The 18,706-nt window shown below is 42.8% G+C and overlaps 1 protein-coding gene across 2 annotated transcripts in view; it reads right to left on the bottom strand.

The window, feature by feature from the left end:
• Gpd2 (glycerol-3-phosphate dehydrogenase 2) overlaps nucleotides 1-18,706 on the bottom strand; it is a 123,914-nt gene that overhangs the window by 55,805 nt on the left and 49,403 nt on the right. For both annotated transcript variants that reach the window (XM_032903314.1, XM_032903313.1), the window contains exons 4-6: nucleotides 5,214-5,338; nucleotides 3,810-3,907; nucleotides 2,527-2,690 (exon numbers count right to left, since the gene is read on the bottom strand). In XM_032903314.1, coding sequence (XP_032759205.1) covers nucleotides 2,527-2,690; nucleotides 3,810-3,907; nucleotides 5,214-5,338 — 387 coding nt within the window. The remainder of the gene's footprint in view (nucleotides 1-2,526; nucleotides 2,691-3,809; nucleotides 3,908-5,213; nucleotides 5,339-18,706) is intronic.

Genomic DNA, 18,706 nt, shown 5'->3' with positions numbered 1-18,706 from the left:
TGTGGCCTTGTTGGAGGAAGTGTGTCACTGTCACTGTGAGACCCTTCTCCTAGCTGCCTGAAAGGCAATCTCCTTCTGCTGTCTTTGGATGAAATGAAGATCTAGAACTGTCAGCTCCTTCCCCAGCACGCTGTCTGCCTGGATGCTGTTATCCTTCCAGCCATGATGATAATGGGCTGAACACTGAACCTGTACGTCAGCCCCAGTTAAATGTGGTCGCTTACAAGAGGTGCTTTGGTCATGGTGTCTCCTCACAGTATGTACAGCCATAACTAGGACACAGGCCTTCCCTGGATTCTCCACAGTAAGATACTTTAATTCATGATAGTAGCAAACTAAGACAGTCATGAGTCCAGGTGTGACAGTGATGTTCTTCATGGGTGATTCCAGTATGCACGCAAAGGACTTAGTACCTAACGTATGCCACGTTATAGAAACAGGAAGAATTTGAGGGGTTTTTTGCGGGAGGAAGAAGTAAGAGAAAACCACATGAGTATAGACAGGATGCTATTTACAGAATGCCTACTCCTCCTGGACCAGAAACCTCTTTACTGTAATCACCCAATAAACTACAATGGTTAACATTAAGGGTCTGATGCAGAGAAAGCAGATTCACGGTGAAGGTTGTCCTTTAACATGAAGGCTCCTTCAAGGGCACCAAAAAGTAGTTAAGTGGCCCCCCCTGCGGTGTCTCAGATGCTGAAAGTCCCTGAAAACTGTTAATTTTCTAGCTTTTAATGTCTGTCTAAGACCCTTAACATTTTTCTAATATTGTTGCTCCTAGGACATTTCTTTAAGTTTGGTCCCCATTGCCACCTCTGCACACATACATTCTGCATTTATATATAATAGCCTGTCAGACAGCAGCTGAATTGATTCAGACGGGTAACAGTGGAATAATGTAAAAGGGAAAAGAAAGAAAGAAAGAAAGAAAGAAAGAAAGAAAGAAAGAAAGAAAGAAAGAAAGAGAGAGAGAGAGAGAGGAAAGACAGTATGAAAAGGCAGATATAGTATCATATAATATAATATGGAAATATTCATCAAATCTTCTAAAACAGCACAACAAAACATTCTTTTGTGCTAAGAATTTATGTATCTAACACCAAGCAGAAAGACCACATAACAGGAAGGTAAGTGGCGATTCAGAGGTTAAGATGTCTTTGTGTCACAAAGGTTCTAAACCGTTAGAACCTGTGCAATCGCCCGTGCTGACTTAGCTCCATGTGAATCACTACGTTGTTTTCTAGTCCTGCACATACTTTAAAATGACCGGCGAAGGTTCGCAAACTGTGTTCCCTATACTGCTTTGTATTCTTGGCATTGACTGGGGTCTGTCTGGAAATATGTCACTCAGTTTCCTCAAACGAAAATGTACAAAACTATATGGTGTACACACATACACAAAAGAATTTACGGTGAACACATATCAAATAGACATGGAGCAAAGTCTAACGTCTATACGAAACAATAATGTGTCCATTTCGGCCCAGGGGGCATTTTTCTCTAGGTTTATAACCCCCTGAAAACAGAGGTTTCACTAGAAGACCTACAGATCCTCAGCTGCTTTCCACATCATAATATATTCATAAGGTGAGCATTCACCGCCAAACATATAACAAATTGCGTGGTGTGAAGGCGGGGCGAAATGCATAACTATGCGAAATGGGCCAAGCCAACCATGTGACACAAGTAAAAGAGGAAAAAGAATAGGAAACACAGACAGCCAGGTGTCCTGGCTGACACCTGCAATCCCAGCATTCTGGAGGCTGAGGCAGGAAGATGAGCTTGAATCTGAAGCCAGGCTAGTCTGTACAGTGAGGTCCAGGCTAGCCCGGTCTAGAGTATCGTGTGTGTGTGTGTGTGTGTGTGTGTGTGTGTGTGTGTGTGTGTGTGTGTGTGTGTGTGTGTGTGTGTGTGTGAGAGAGAGAGAGAGAGAGAGAGAGAGAGAGAGAGAGAGAGAGAGAAACAGTCTTAAACAAAACAAAGTTTAGAAGCAAAGCATTGTGGATAGTTTTTCAGCCAATGCTACCAAGTATGGTGAATCTCTTTATACGTGGGCGCATTTGTTTGTTGCTTAAGATGAACATCAAAAGTGGAACACCAACCTATTTCACTGCAGTGAGATAAGTAAGACCCGGTGGTCATAACAGGATAGAAAAACGTTGTCCCCTCCTGGACTCTGTCAGTGTTTGCCCCCTGCTGAGCCTTGCTGATGTGTGTGAAAGCCTTTGTTCTCTTGTAGGAACATCCTGGCCTTCCTGTCTGCCACAGGGGGTGGCTAAAACCTGAACGCTAGATCTTTTGGTCTCAGCTTTCGTTTCAGTTTCTGTCTCTCCATTGTGCTTCCACTCAGTGGTTGGAGTACCTAGTCTGTGTACCCAGTAAAAGCTTTGGCATTCATTTTCTTGAAACATGAGTGACCTGAGTCTGTATATCTCTTCTTAAATCTCACAGGCCTGCGCCCGGTTCTCAGCGTCCTGACGAGGCAGAAAAACATCTTACACAAAGAAAAGAAATATCACATACCATCATAGTAGACAATGGCTCCGACCAGCTTGTCCTTCTGGAGCATGGGGAAATGCTCAAGGGCTCTGGATTTACTGAGGACATAACTGCTCTTCAGGCAATGACTTCCTGCAACCAGATCATACATCTTGATTCCCACCCAGTAATAAGGTAAGTGCCACCACCTACGGCATAAAGAGAGGGAGAGGTGGTTTTTTTTAGAAACACAGTATAGTATTACAGAATGGCACCTCTAAATTACAAGAAAGGCATTTAGGAAAAGCAAACTTATAGCCAGAAGTAGTGGGCTGCAAAAAGGGGAGGGGGATACAAGGGGGGGGAGTGGCACATAGTTGCTTCTGACACCACTCTTGCTGCCATACAAGAGAATCAGCCAGAGTTTATGACTGTCTCCAAGGTTCCTGCCTGCTCCATGTTAGAATTCTTCAGGAAGCATCCAAAATAAACACCTATGCCTGTGCCTCACAGGTCTAGAGATGGATTCAAATAGTGTAGATTAGAGGCCTTGGTAAATGTGAACTACAACCAGGTTGAAGAGGCCCTCAGAAATCTGTGACTATACAGGCACTAGGTGGTCAAATCTGTTTCAAACCCTACACCACCCATGTGACTAAAAGAATTACATACATAATCCATTCCATGTTACTGGACTATCTTCCTAGGGCAACTTCACACACATTTCTAACATTAGGGAACTGATTAATCACACCTCCTAGATGAATTTCATCTATGTTCCACTTAGATAATAAAATGATACAGTGTAGCTAGCTGGGTTTGAAACACTGTAGTTTCAGATATTGTACCAGGATAGTTTTTTGAGCGGGGAGGAAGGTCTGCACTTTACACAGGTCCTCATCTGAATGCCTTAGAGTAGACACAGCTGCTCACCTACAGACTCTGAGAAACTGAAATAAGATGCCGTTAAATATAAGCACAACTCTACCTTCTTTGCCCTCAAAATCTGGCCCTGAGACACAGGTCCAAAGAGAGTCTTTAAGAAGAAAAATCTTCATTTTTAAATACACCAAGGAAAGTATTCGAAATAGATTAAAAGATTAGGACCAATTAAAGCCTCATTAAGAAATACACACAGGGGTTGGGGATTTAGCTCAGTGGTAGAGCTTGCCTAGGAAGCGCAAGGCCCTGGGTTCGGTCCCCAGCTCCAAAAAAAAAAAAAAAAAAAAAAAAAAAAAATACACACAGAACGACGGTTTCCATGAGAAGCCTGTTGGTCTGCTGACCTCGGACAAGCCCATAGCGTATAGGTGATGGCAAAGGCTTACTTATAAAGTGGCAGCATTATAGGCAGCGGAGCTGATAGATGGGGAGCGATTTCTAGTAAGTTGGCACGTTCATGAAGGGCCTCTTTCACCATCCTATACTGAAAATCAAAACAGAGAAAATTAGTTTGGCAGTAACAGATCATAATATTTTCAAATGGCAAATAGACACCCTGCCAACTGATTGATATACAGAAACCCTTCTACCTCTGAGCGAGGAGAGCTCCCCCCTAATCAAATCTCTAATAATACATCATGCTGTCAACCTCAAAGATTTTTTAGAAACCTTAACTGTATTTGCATAGGAGAAAAACATGCTGTCAGAGTTCCAGGTGTAAGATATTTTCCTGACTTGAGTTACAAGATTATTGTAACCATTTATCTTGCTTTCTCTGCATTGCTCCCTCTCTCCATTCCCCAGACTGTTTTCTCAGGGTAAGAGAGAACAGATTGTTCAGTTCCGTGGCAAGTTCTCTGGCCTTCCTTAAACTCAACTAATATGCTATGTCACCCCGGACAGGTATTTCCCAGATGGTTAAAAAAAAAGCCTTTGTCTTCGCTCCTGTGGGCCCCCATGATCCTGCCCAAAGAGCTAGCATTCATATTATAATCCGAGTTTTACACATGAGAATATGACTGTAGATATTGACCAAAATAAGGCAGAACACATCAGAAATCAGCAGATCATGAATTCTGGGCTGTCTTCTTTTCCGCTGTCACAGATGCTGAGGAGAAACGTAAGAAAGGGGACAGATTTGAAGCTGGCTTGTCAAGGCGAGAAAGGGGACAAGGCTCAACACTTGACAATGGCAAGTCCACGCTGCTGTGTTTTCCTTGTATGAAAAGCAGATAGAAGAAGGAGGCTTTTTTCCCATCCCTCTGGGAAATGTCATTTTCCACACTGCCTTGGCAGTCTTCAAACGACGGCAGACTGGACACAATAAAGTGTGACACACAGAAATCGTGACTCAGATCATCTCCCCCAAGAATATGTCAGTGACAATGTGACTGCATGATTGCAACTGCAGTTAAGAGATCAATTTGGTACTCTGTCGGCATTACAACACGGCTCGCCCGAAACTGCTCGGAAGTAGCAATTTGGTGGCCATTGGCAAAAACCCAATCACGATCGTTAAAAGGCAACCCATCCAAAAGTGATTCTGTATATCTGCTACTTTGACATGCTTGCACAGGAAAATCCCGATTACCCATAAACATAATCCAATACAGAAGGAACGAGCACACCTCTCCTGGAAGAGGCTCTTGCAGCATATACCAAACAGGTATTTTGAACAAGAAGAAATGTTAAAAGCTATTAAAAAAAAAAAAAAAAAAAAAGCGCCTGACTTAATTGGGTAGAAAAAACATAGTGGCAATTTTTGTGTAACGGCCAGCATACACAATTACCTGTTCAACATCCAAGTTCGTGATGGCCTTCTGGAGGTATCGTACGCCACCATGGATCAATTTAGTGCTTCTGCTGCTAGTCCCTGATGCGAAGTCATTTCTCTCTACAAGGGCTGTTTTCAGTCCTGTGTAACCAGAAAAGCAAATTAACTTCTTAAATTACACAATTTGTATGTAATTCATTAAAGGCACTTCTCCAGGGTAGAGACAATCGCTGGAAAAAAATTAGTCTGAACATGGATAAATTTGTATTCAAAGTGCAGTACACTGTCTATATTATAATGAAGAGATTTTAGGCTCTTCCTGAGGGACGAGTCAAGACTGAACTGGAAGAATATTAAACTGTGAATGAATCACACCTAGAAAACATTGCCAGATGATTTCGTGGCAACAAGATTCTCTGGTGTGTTGAGGGGAATCAAAAGGAGGGCCTGGCACCATCTTTCCCCCACATGGCACCAATGGGTGTTGTCCCACAGCCTTCAGGATGCATGGCTGTCCCCCCCCCCACAAGGGCAAACTGTTCCTTTCCTGAACTCTACTACTTTACTGCTACTGTAATGCATTCACTAACGATACCAAATCAGAGTCTTTCTGTTCTAGGTCCTACTTGCAAAAGTGCCTGAGATATGATACAGTGGATAGATACGGGGGGTCAGGGATATAATCGTTATGGTGTAAGAGACACAGGCAGGCGGGAATTTCCACGGGATAAGAGGAGAGGGGCTCATTGGGTAAAGTATTTGTCACACAAGCATACAAGCATGAAGACCTGAGGTTCAATCACTGGAATTACGAACAAGGTCGTGGATATCTATAATCGTAGAATTCTTACAGACAGACAGACAGTAGCCCAAGACAGGAGAATCCTAGAAACAGCCAGCTAGCCTGGTATGAGCAGTGATAAACAGAGACCTGTCTCAAGCAAGACTGTCCCTGACCCCACACACGTGAACACGCGCCCGTACATAAATACAATAATGATTTTTAAAAAATCAAAGCAGTTCTATTGTTGAGTTCACAGTGTAGCCCAAAACAGCATATGTTTTATGTACTGTTTCAATATTAATAGGAAATACAAGCTAGAATAAGGAGACCAGTGCAGAGTACCAATAAAGAAAGCAACCATTCTTGGGGCTGAAAAGTTAACTCAGTAATTACGATCTCTTGCTACTCTTGCGGAGAGAACTTTGATTCAGTTCCAAGCCCCAAAATCAGGTCGCTCGTAACTGCCTGTGACTCTTCTGGAATCTGCAGAAACCTGCACTCACAGTTAACTTGTCCTGAGTGTGCTACAGACAAAGAAGGATAGTGTGCCCACACACCAGGCACATACACATACATACATACATACATACATACATACATACATACATACATGCATACATACATACATACATAAAAAATTTTAAAGATAATATTCTTTCTAAGATGAGGCTGAACAAGGATAGGTACATTCTATAAGCCATCCCATCCCCTTTATCTAAAGACCACTAGGAATCTCTCAGGGGAGGAAAATCTACTTCCGATTTCTTTTCTCGCAGAGACACCCTGCCTCTTTAAGGCTGCAGGTGATCAGCAGTGCTGCAAATCCGGGTCGTACACGAGGTGAGTTCTTCAAATGCACAAATCCTGTAGTGTCCATCCAGACAGCACTGAGGATGTCCAGGGGCTGGTTACTCCCTCAGGCAATTGGTTAGGTCACAGATCCATTCACAATCATAACGTGAGGCAGAGAGCTACTGGGACTCCCAAAAGCTAGGATAGGAGAGAGTGCATGCGTTCTGTTCAGAGCCATTTAGTAGCAAAGGGTTGCTTTGATAACATTTAACTGAACAGAAATGTCGCCATAAAACCAGAGCAGTTCTCTTGACTTAGAAGAACGAAATATTTGGAAACAATGAAGAGTGAAAGGTAGAGATGTTTGATTTAAGATCAAAAACTGCCAGTGTCCCAACTAGGGAAAAAAAAACAAATAAAAAATAAAAATAAATCACAAGTTCTGACAAACCCACATCACTGCTCTTTGACAAACAACCCCAGAATAAGTTCTGCAACTCTCTAAGTTATTAAAACATTACTAGCACTTAATTTGTTCTGGGTGTGCTACAGACAGGGGAGGATGGCCAGATAGTACATATCTGGGTATCGAGAGTCATGGACCCTGGCCATGAATCCACATGGGCCGGCAATCAAGTGACTCTGCTCAGGCAAATGAAGAAGCAGGGAGTGTCAGCAGGGCCTCCTTCAGAGCAGAGAAGACTTGTCTAACTTCACATCCGAACCTGAATTCAGGGCATGGACTCAGACTGCATGGACTCAAAAATCACATTTGCCGACCCCTTCCACGCACGCCCTGCCACCTTTCCTTAGTGGATTCGACAGAGATCTTTTGGTGTTCTAAATTCGTCCTTTCTTCTCCAGTTGAAGATCAGCCGAGGGAGGTGACTTTCAGATGGTATTTAGGAGCCATATTATTTAAAGTAGGCCTCTCTTTAAACCCTAGCACCACAGTTATTACATCCAGACGCCGGCACCAGAAAAGAAAGGAAAGTGAGCCTGAGGGAACATGGCCCTCAGCTTCCGGTTAGAGCAGCCCCAGATGCCTCCAGGCTGTGATCTCAGACCTCTCAGGCAGTCCTGCCTGAGAATGTCCTGTGTGCAGTGCCACTTTCCCAAGCAGGAGGACGTAGTAACATAGTAACTCAGGAAGCCCATCCTCCTCACCTCAGGCCCTTCCCGTGAGAGCACTTGCTCTAGTGAAAAAAAAAAAAACTGTCATGTGGTCCGAGTAGAAATGGAGAGGCCCCAGATGACAGGTGACAAGGCTTTAGTCCAACAGCTAGGGAAACTGTCCCTGCCAACACCACGTGAGTCACAAAGAAACACTGCTGGTGGACACTCAGAGACAGCCACAGACCCAGCAGGGGCTCACTCACTGAGACTCCGAAATATCCCAAATGAGATGGCATAGGTGTTCTTGTTTAAGCCACTTAAATCTGGGAAGGGCTTTACTGGGAACAAAAATTCCTGTGCGAGGAATGGCGATAACCATTTGGAGGTCTTGTGGGTTTTGTTTTGTTTTTCATATTTTACTTATTTTATTTTATGTGTATCCGTGTGTGTGTGTGTCCCTGGGTGTATGCATGTGCAGGACATGTATGCAGTAACAGAAGGGGTCATACATACACTCAGGGACATACACAAATACACAAAAATATGCAAAAACATCCCCTGGAGTTATAGTTGGTTATAAGCCATGATGTGGATGCCAAGAACCAAACCTGGGCAGTGGTCAACATTCTTAACTGTTCAGCCATCTCTTTAGCACCCCAGTTTAGTTCTTAATCACTTCTGAAGACCCTTGCTTCCAGCTGAGGAAGTAGACTTAGGGAAGCTTAAAAAGGCAAGGTGAACCCGTAATTCCAGTCCCAGGATGCTAAGGCTGGAGAACAGTTGAGTTCCACACTAGCCTGAGTTATACAGTGAAAAACCATGGAAGAGGAGAGAGAAGGATGCGGAGGATGAAGGGAATGGGAAGAAGGGAAGGATGAAGGGAGGGTGGGTGACTGGCAAAGGCTTCAAAGTTCCCAGTCTTGTCTCAGGCAGCTTGTTCCTCGGGACTGGAGAGAAGGGTATGTGTGATTGTCCTAAGAGGAGGTGACCAACCAGGAGCTGTTCATCCACAGTGGCATTTGAAACCTGTCCTGAAGGCCACTTTTAGCCACAACAGCAATCACCAAATAGTCTCAAAATTAATAAGCATGAGGCCTGCAAGTCCCATACTCTACTCAGTCCTGAGTATCCATTTCAGAATGTGATGGTTTGCATATGCTTGACCCAGGGAGTGGCACCTTTAGAAGGTATGGCTTTGTTGGAGGAAGTGTATCACTGTGGGGTGGGCTTGGAGACCCTCCTCCTACCTGCCTGAGGATGCTCAGTCTGTTCCTAGCTTCTTTCAGGTAAGATGTAGAACTCAGCTCCTCCTGCACCATGCCTGCCTGGATGCTGTCATGCCCCCACCTTGATGATAATGGACTGAACCTCTGACCCTGTAAGCCAGCCCCGATTAAATGTTGTCCTTTGTAAGACTTGCATTGATCATGGTGTCTGTCCACAGCAATAAAACCTTAACTAAGACAATTTCCAGGAACCAGGGCTTGCCTGGGCAACTTTTTTTTTTTTTTTTTTTTTCGAGCTGGGGACCAACCCAGGGCCTTGCGATTACGAGGCAAGCGCTCTACCACTGAGCTAAATCCCCAACCCCTACAACTTTTTTTTTTTTAAAGCAATTTTTTAATTTCTTTTTTCCCCAGAAATTCTGATTGTTTGGGGAAGTATTGCTATGTCTCCTGACAAGCAAATCATTGAAGTGTTTAAGCTAACCAAGCTTGTTAGGGTTCTAGAAAGTTTTTCTTTGGGTGAAGGATGGGTAGGGATGGGGCAGCTGGGGAATTGCTACTGGCAGACCTGAGGTTCACAAGTGGCCAAAGCAATAAGGAATCTGGCCTTGGGAGGCAACTCCAGCAAGAGTGTCTCGGGGACCCCTGCTGTCAGTCAGGATAGACTTTTCTTTCCCTAACTCTGTGTGCTGTTGTAAGAATTATCGAGCCACCTCAGACCAGCATTCCAAGATATTTAAGGTCAAACCTTTGGGACTGCTTTTTCTTGAGGTGGATGTCTCACAAGTTATTTGTATGTATTTACATAAGAAAGTAACCATGGAATTTAAAATAAGCCACTCAGTTACTACCAAGCCTTCCTCTGCAATTGTTACCTCCTCGAATTACCAAGCCACCCAACAGAATTTCTGAAGAGAAATGGGATTGTTTTTCCCAAAGCATACAAGATAGTCTCCAAACTGACCGCCAAATCCGGGCACCAAACCACCATGTAAACTTAAAGTTGTTTAAACTACAGAAGAAAGAAAGAAACCTAAAAAATCAGAACCTTGACATTTTCAAGGACTCCCATGTATCAAGTGCTCTGAAATTCTCAATGTTGCTGGGTAGGAATAAAGAAAAGAAGTGACAAAAAGTCAAAGCAGGACCAGGAGCCTCAGCTGCTTCTGACTTCATTCTTGGGTTAATTAACTAAAATGTTTATGGTACCCACTTGCCTGCCTGTGTGTGCGTGATTGGTTACATGTGCGTGTGTGTATGGGTGTGTGTACGAATGCGTGAGTGTGTGCTTGCATGTTGGTTTTGTGGGGTAGGACCTCTCTATGTATCTCAGGCTTCCCTGTAACTCCTTGTGTAGCCCACTCTGTAGCTGGAAATCCTTCCTGCACTGCCTCCAATGCTGGGATTACAAGTTCTCATCACTGGGCTCCAACTTGCTTTTTCATGTATTTTCTGTTTGTTTTGTTTTGTTTTGTTTTTTGTTTTGTTTTATCTAATGTTTTCCTCCTCAGAGATTTTAAATTGAAAGCTTTGTCTTCAAGTTTAAGAATAAAGTAGGGGAAGAAGGAGGGGCCCTCTTTATCCTAATTGAATAACTGGGTGGCACTTTTGATGCGGCATTCGACCCTTTCGCTTTGCACTCAGGTTTGAAGAGATCACAGACATGCTTTCAAGATGCTGAGGGCTGGGGAGGCTGGGAATGACTGTCCTTCAGGGAAGAAATACCAATCTCCACTGTAATTAGACCTATATTAGGTTCAAGGATCATATTTTAGATTTATTTATTTTATGTGCATGAGCGCTTTGCTTGCTTGTGTGTATATACAGCATAGGCGTGCCTGGTGTCATGGAGAAAAGAAGATACTGTAAGATTTTGGGAAGTTACAGATGATTGGTACCTGCTATGCGGGTGCTAGGAATCAAATTCTGGTCCTCTTGAAGAACAGCCAGTGCTCTTGGCCACTGTGCCTTCTCTCCAGACCCCAATTCAAAATGTTGTAAGAAGGAGCTTAGCTCTCTCACTTTCCCTCCCTCCTCTCTTACCTTTTGTTAGGTTATTTATTTATGTATTTAATAGTGCAAAGCAATACGCACTACCACTGTTGGGGAGAATCAAAGCAATACCAGATGCTAGCGTCTGTCTAGCTGAGGGGTATTATTATTATTATTATTATTATTATTATTATTATTATTATTAATTATTTTAGGGAGTGGCCTCGGAAATCCACAGCAGTGATAAAATCTTGAGTGAGATCTCAGGTAGAGAGGTGATTTGTAAAGAATACTGACAATGTAAAATCTACCTTCCATTCATCCTCACCCCATCTGTTAGCACACTGAATGAAGCCAGACCTTCCAGGCAGAGTGGAGGGCTAGCACTAAGCCCAGCTCTTCTGGACTAAGTGACGCTATTTCCAACTAAATCAACTCATGGACCATGACAGTTGGATGAACACAAGGGAATAGAAATGATACGACATTTAACTCTCACAACATGGAATAGAACAGACGTATATTTTAATACCTTTTACTCATTATCTTATTATTCATGAAAACAAGCTCAATATAATAAATGCAGAGATGCAAAGAGAATAAAATAAAACTCTCCTGTAATTACAGCACTCGGAGATAACCGCAATTGACATCTGGATGCTTAAACGTTTCCATGTTCTGTGCACGTATATAGCATGTACGTGTGCATATGTACAGGTTTGCAAAAATTGGATTATAGGTTATTTAAAATTTTCTATTTAACATTATTTACTGTAAACACACTGCACATCAATAAATGCTGTATATAACTTTATTCTAAAAGCATTTTAAAGCATTGTATTAAATATTTACTATGATTTATGTATTCGGTTCCTTATTTTGAACACCTGGCTTACTATTTTCTTTTTCTGCTCTTACAGATTAAACTGCAAAGATCGTACTTTCCTTTTAATCCCCTGTATCTGTAATTATGTCATTAGGATTAATTTTAAGAAATATGATTAAGGTTTGCTAAATGAAAAGCAGAAGTCACTGCTATGAAATAATCAGAGACACCAAGGCCATGACTTACAAGTCAAAACGTTAAGGTCCCTTGTACCATAATACTAGAAGCACAAGGACCAAATCCGCATGCCCCAGCAGAAAAGACGAGACTGTACACAAAGATGGGACCCTCTTTCATTAGAAAGCTTTGGGCACTTGTTTGGGATTTCAAGAACCACTGCCATTACTAATAAAGAGAGTACCCTAAAGGCCAAGTGTTCTTGTGAAGGACTCATTTCTCCAGGATGAGACACATGTGAAGCTGCTCGGTAACCCAGGCAAGCCAAGGTCAGGATCCAGCACCTTGCCTGGCATTTACTGACAGTGAATGCTAGACATGTTTAGACATGTAAAATATTAGGTATTGGTTATTTTAATGCCTCTGTCTATGCTCATATTAGGAAATGGATAATATATAACTAATATAACTGTAGAGTGTGTGTGTATGTGTAATAACACATTTTGTGTTATGTAGATAAACATACAATATTAAGGTTACAAAATTGTGTTTAAAACACAATACTATAACTTCAAGAAATGAGGTGATGCTATTGTTCCCTCCTTTTACCTTGTTATTATAAAAATAGTGTCAAACGGAGGTGATGGGGATTATCCGTAGACAAAATAACAAAAATAACACAAGTCAATGGAAACTGAGGCTAATTATTAAAAGTGTTTTGTATGTGTTGCCATAATCTTGCTATGCTTGAGAGGCTATAGTCTGTATACATGTGTGATTTTGTTTGCCTGTGTGTGCATTGTCCTTCCATAATATTCTTTTCCAACTTATAACACATTTGCATATAGATCTGCCTGATTTTCTACAACTGACTGCAGTCCCTGATATTTTGTTATCATAAATACCGCTACAAATAAAAGTCTAGGGGTCAGGGAAGTATGTCAGGAAATGAAAGTGCTAATCATACAACCTGAGGTTGACCCCCTAGAACCCACATAAAAAGCTACATGTGCTGATATAAACTTCCTACTATGGTCACACATTCACACAAATGCACACAGAGACACATACAGAGAAATGAATACATGCATACATAAATGCATACATACATGCACCCATACATAGGTACATACATGCATTTCAAAATAAAAATTTCATTAATGTGGTACTGCACAGCCAACTGTAAACTCTTATTTATTCAAACAAAATTATTTTTAAAAGACATGGTTGATTGAAAATTAAGATTAAACACTCATGGACCAGTAACGCAGCAGAATGTTTCAGCCAAATGTTCCTGTCTTGGTGCGCTCGGAACCTGGGGCTGTGCTCCTCAAGGGTAAGGAATGTCACTATCCACTGTGGGAGAAACAAAGGACTCAGTCTCTGAGAGAAAGACTGAAGAAGGCTTCTCTGCTTTGTACAGGAAGTTGGCAAGCCACTCCTGACCACTGTGTAGGGCTGGGGACTATCTGCTGGGTCACAGCCGGACACAGGAAGATGAGTATGGTCCAGACCACACCAACAGAGCCAAGGCTTCAGAAGGCTCCACGGACAGTCAAGATCAGCACAAGTCAGAAGGCTCAGCCATAGGCAAAGTCCTGGATGGATCTTAAAGACGGGAGCAACTGAATCTAGAAACAGAATAGAAAACTCAGTATTTCCCGATAGGTTCCCACCAGCTCCAGTGCATAGTCCCGTCCAGTGATCACACAGGTAGCCCTGATTAAATAAAATGGGGCATAGAGCAAAACCGAAAGTTATGAGCCTCGGAAAGAATGAATCAGTCAGGAGGAAGAGGGCTTGATAAAGAATGTCGAGAGATTGAGAGAAGACCAGACAGCACCCACACTGCCTTATACGCATGTATTAAGTTGTCAAGGAACTACGTTTGTTAATAATTAAAAGAAACAAAATCAACCTTACATGATGGACAGAAGGGGGGAAGATAAGCAGAATGGAAAGGTTAGGTGAGGCCAGAGTGATGAGTCAGCAGTTTAGGGCACTTGCTACTCTTCTAGAGGACCCAGGTTCAATTTCCAGCACCCACACAGTAACTAACAACTCTCTGTAACTCCAGTTCTAGAGGACCTGACAAGCACTTCTGACCTCTGCAGGTAAAATACACTTAACACATAGAGTAAACCGAAAGTAAATAAAATGTTTAAAGGTTAACTAAATAAATAGGTAGAACGTAGTCAAACAAATAATTTGTTTATGATACACAAAACACTGGAAATATCTGACATTTAAACTGGACATGGTTGTGCATGCCTCTAATTCCGGGAGGTAGAGGCAGGGGGATCAGAAGTTCTGCTACCTAGCTAGCTCAAGTCAGTCTGGACTACATGAATCTGCATCACAAACAATTAGAAGTTCTGCCTGCTGACCCCTGACAAAAGAAATCGCTACATTAAAATTGTGTTAAAGGGCAGACTTGGGTCTCACACCTTTAATCACTGCACTCAGAAGACAGGAGGCAGAGTGGTAGGACAGTCTGGTCTACAGAGTGAGAGAGTTCCATGACAGCTAGAGTTATCTCAAACACACTGACAAACAAAAAATGAAAAGAAGGAAGGAAGGAAGGAAGGAAGGAAGGAAGGAAGGAAGGAAGGAAGGAAGGAAGGAAGGAAGGAAGGAAGGAAGGAAGGAAGGGTGAAACTTAAATTTCCAAAAGAGTGGTCAGAGATTTGCAACATCACACCATTTCCAGTGTCTGGCAAGCAATGAGCTAGCTTTCTGAAGTTTCATACCTTGAAATACAGCTCCCCCCACTCTCCTAGTTTAATTTCTTTTGCTGTAATAAAAAACTGACCAAGGGTTGGGGATTTGGCTCAGTGGTAGAGCGCTGTAGCAACCACAAGGCCCTCCCGGTTCGGGTCCCCAGCTCGAAAAAAAAAAAAAAAAAAAAAAAAAAAAAAAAAAAAAAAAAAAAAAAAAACTGACCAAAACCGACTTACAGGAGCAAAAGGTTTATTTCATTTTATGCCAAGGAAAGAACTCGGGGCAGAAACCATAGCAGAAGACTGGTGTGCTCAGCCACCCTACAGAGAGGCCCCACCTACCTAGGGGATGGTAACACCCACAGTGTACTCGGCCCTCCACATACAAGTCCATAGACCAGTCTGATGGAGCCAATTCCTTGATTGAGGTTCCCTCTTCCCAGGTGACGATTTACGTCAAGTTGACAGAAACAGCAAGGAAGGATACTAAGGCATATGGCTCTATAGCTCGCAGAATGAGCCATGTTCAAAGTTCTCCCTCTTTAGCATTTTTTCCTACATTGCATAAACCTTTGCTTATTGAAAAGAACATCACTATTACCCTCCAACTATCCCTGAAGATCCGGACATTTCTCTGTAAAGTTATGACACTTGTTGAAAGCTGGGACTCAATAAGCAATGAGACCAAAACTTCAGCTATATTCATCCCATATCCACGCCCTGTGTCCTTACCACCCTGCATGGCCCAGACGTTCGAGAAGCACAGTGAGACCAGGAGTGGCCACCCATGTGCCTCCTAGGAACTAGAAACAACATTTATTATTCTGTGAGTTCATACGCACCCACACGTGTGCAGGAGCCCATGAAAAGCAGAGAGGGCATCAGATCCTTTGGAGTCACAATTCATTCATGAACTGGGAATGGAACCCAGGTCCTCTAAAAAGAGCAGCGAGTGCTCATAACACTGAGGCAGCTCCCCATCCAGCTGCTTGCTTTTAGGTTTGAAACAACTGATGACTGACGACTGATGACTGACAACTGACGACTGACTCTCCTGTCACCAGTCACGCCCAAACATCCCCGGCTCTAGCAAACATTTTCAAACAAGACGTAAATACTTCTCCAGCAAGACAGTCCTTTCTACACTTTAAACAGAAGCATAAAGCTACATTTTGTAAGTTAGATTTTAAACCAAGAATGTCCTGGGTGGTTCCAGATACACACAGGTAAAGTCACATAAAAGGAAATGAAAGAACCAGGGAATCCCCTGAGGCAGAGTCTCTTCATTTCTGCTTCCTTGGGAGCAAACTCCCCACCAAGGAGCCTTGGGGCCAGACTTCAACCCAGGAACTAGCCCCAGACGTGTTGAACAGTGAAGCCATTACTATTGATCCTAGACCTGCAGGAGAACGTAAGCCACACTCTGCTATGTTTATGAAATAATATTCCCAAATGAAACAAATGAGAATCGATGCCTGAAAAAAAATGCAGAGGATGAGAAGGTAATAAAGGGGCATTGTGAAGGCTCCACACCACCTTCTCCACGGCGTTCGTCTGGCCATTACCAGCACAGGAGTGCATCTCAAAGCTTGTGCAAACATTTCTCTAAAAGCCCTTTCATATCTAGTGGTTCCCCCCCCCAAAACTTTGATGCCCTGAAAAATCTAATTATTAGTGGTAACTTTAAAAGATCACAGTAATTTATTTTCGTCAAATGTGACTAAAGATTAATGGATACAATCAGGAATAATTTGGTAAAAACATATCAAACACAGAGAAAGCAAAATTTGTTGTTAAGTGAAGCATCAAATATAATAAAAGAGCAAATTCCATGAATAAACGGCAACAATGCGCAATTCATTAACCAAAGGCCCGTGGTTATTTCACACTTCAGAGGGCCACTGATATAATCAGAAAGCACAGAAAGAGTGTAAATACAGACTACCTTCAACACCTCCTTGTACGTTTTAATTATAAACATTATGCCCATCCCCTCTATAAATCATAAACCTAGAAAAAACATTCAACTAGGAATTCTAAAATGGCAATCGGTATGTCACAAAGTACTACATGTGTTTCATTTTACTAGATATCAACTATAAAATGCACAGAAACTCAAATCATCGTTATCATCATCAGTGTTACTACCCCAATGCCCCAATCACTACTGAATTCTTACTTCAATGCTCAAATTAAAAATGCAGCAGTTCATATTGACTATTTCTTACAAGCTCAGAGTTTGCTCATAACGGTACTCAATTCATTCTGGTAGTGTTTTAAATTAAAATAAAAAACAAAACAAACAAACAAACAAAGAGGCTGGAGATATAGTTCAGTAGTGATGTGCTTAGCAGGCCCCAGGCTCCAGATTTAGTATCCAACACACATGCAGAAACACAAAAATAGCCAGACATGCTGTCACATCCCTGAAATCCAAGTATTTGGGAGGCTAAGTCAGGAGGATCTAAAGTTTAAGGCCAGGCTGGGTGACCTAGCCAGACACGTTTCATAAACAAGTACGTGACGTGACTAAGAGAGAAACTCATCATCAACCACTGTACCCCGTATGCATGTGCATCCTGCACACAAACGCACATGCAGGCATACAACACACACACACACACACACACACACACACACACACACACACACACACACGAGGAGGAAGCAAAGAAAGCTTCATCCACTTAGCGAAAAGAAATAAGGCAGCGTTTTCCATTGACAAGAATGAGTGCAAACATATGAAGAAACTCGACTGCTTTTTGGAAAAAAGAACACTACAGAAGAGTAGGCGTGGTCATTCTTGTCTGTCTTTTTAAATAGAGAGAAAGTGCATGACAGGTGACACTTTTCCAAAGGAGAAATGAGGAGCCTGCGGCGGGTGACTGTTTCATTCCAAGCCACCATGATCGTCTAACCACCCTGGCTTTCCTGCGTCTCCATCTGCTACCCTGCCGTCTCTCAGCCTCCAGACCCGTCTCAGCTTCTGTAGCACTCTCATCTTTTCTGTTTAGTATTGATAACTGGTCAGTTTACAGTTCGGGATTACAGTCTACCGACTTCTCTGCTTCTTAACAATACCGGGTGTCTGTCTAGATCAGTTCTAAGTGCAGGGTCCCTTTCTTCTGCTCCACAACCTTTGCCCCTGTTTCTGGCTCTGGGAAATGAATTTCATCTTCCTGTGCAAACTAGGGCACACCTGTGACAGCCCTTTCCGAGTCTTCCCCAGGGCAGTGTTGGATCCTCTCTTCTTCCGTGCATATTAAACGTCCACCGTGCACTGATGGCCTTCTGGATGCCACTTTACCATGGCATTTGTCTGGGAGAGTCTGTGCCTGTCTCTGTTGCTTCCAAATTACCAGCTCCCCTTTCATCTCTAGAGGTCTAACTCAGGAAAATCAAGGCCATCAGGTAGCACACCTCCTGCCTCTCAACTCTTCCCTCAATCTTTCTTCTGGCCTTGGTGGCCCAAGCTACAGATCCTGCTGCCGCCTGCCCACATACACTTCTTCCAGCATATCCCATGGAGTCCCCCAGCATCTGTCTTGCAGCCAGGCCCCTGTCCGAAAGCATTATTTGCCTGGGAAGCTGCTACATGTGCCAGTAGTTTTTCTGCTCCTGATCACTCTGTCAATAAGAATATGCACACCTAGCCCAACGGTGGTGGCACACGTCTTTAATCTCAGCACTCAGGAGGCAGAGACAGATGATCTCTGTGAGTTCGGGGCCAGACTAGTCTACAAATTGAATTCCAGGACTGCCGCCAAAGCTGTTACACAGAGAAACCCTGTCTCAAAAGGCCACAAAGGAAAAAGAAAAATGCCTACTTATATGTTTATAATGCCTCTGAATGAAAGGTGCATACTCTTTGCCATG

This window comes from Rattus rattus, chromosome 5 (assembly GCF_011064425.1).
Source record: "Rattus rattus isolate New Zealand chromosome 5, Rrattus_CSIRO_v1, whole genome shotgun sequence".
Taxonomy (NCBI): Eukaryota; Metazoa; Chordata; class Mammalia; order Rodentia; family Muridae; genus Rattus; species Rattus rattus.
Note: the sequence above shows the minus strand (reverse complement) of the source record. Positions and strands in the feature narration are given on the sequence as shown.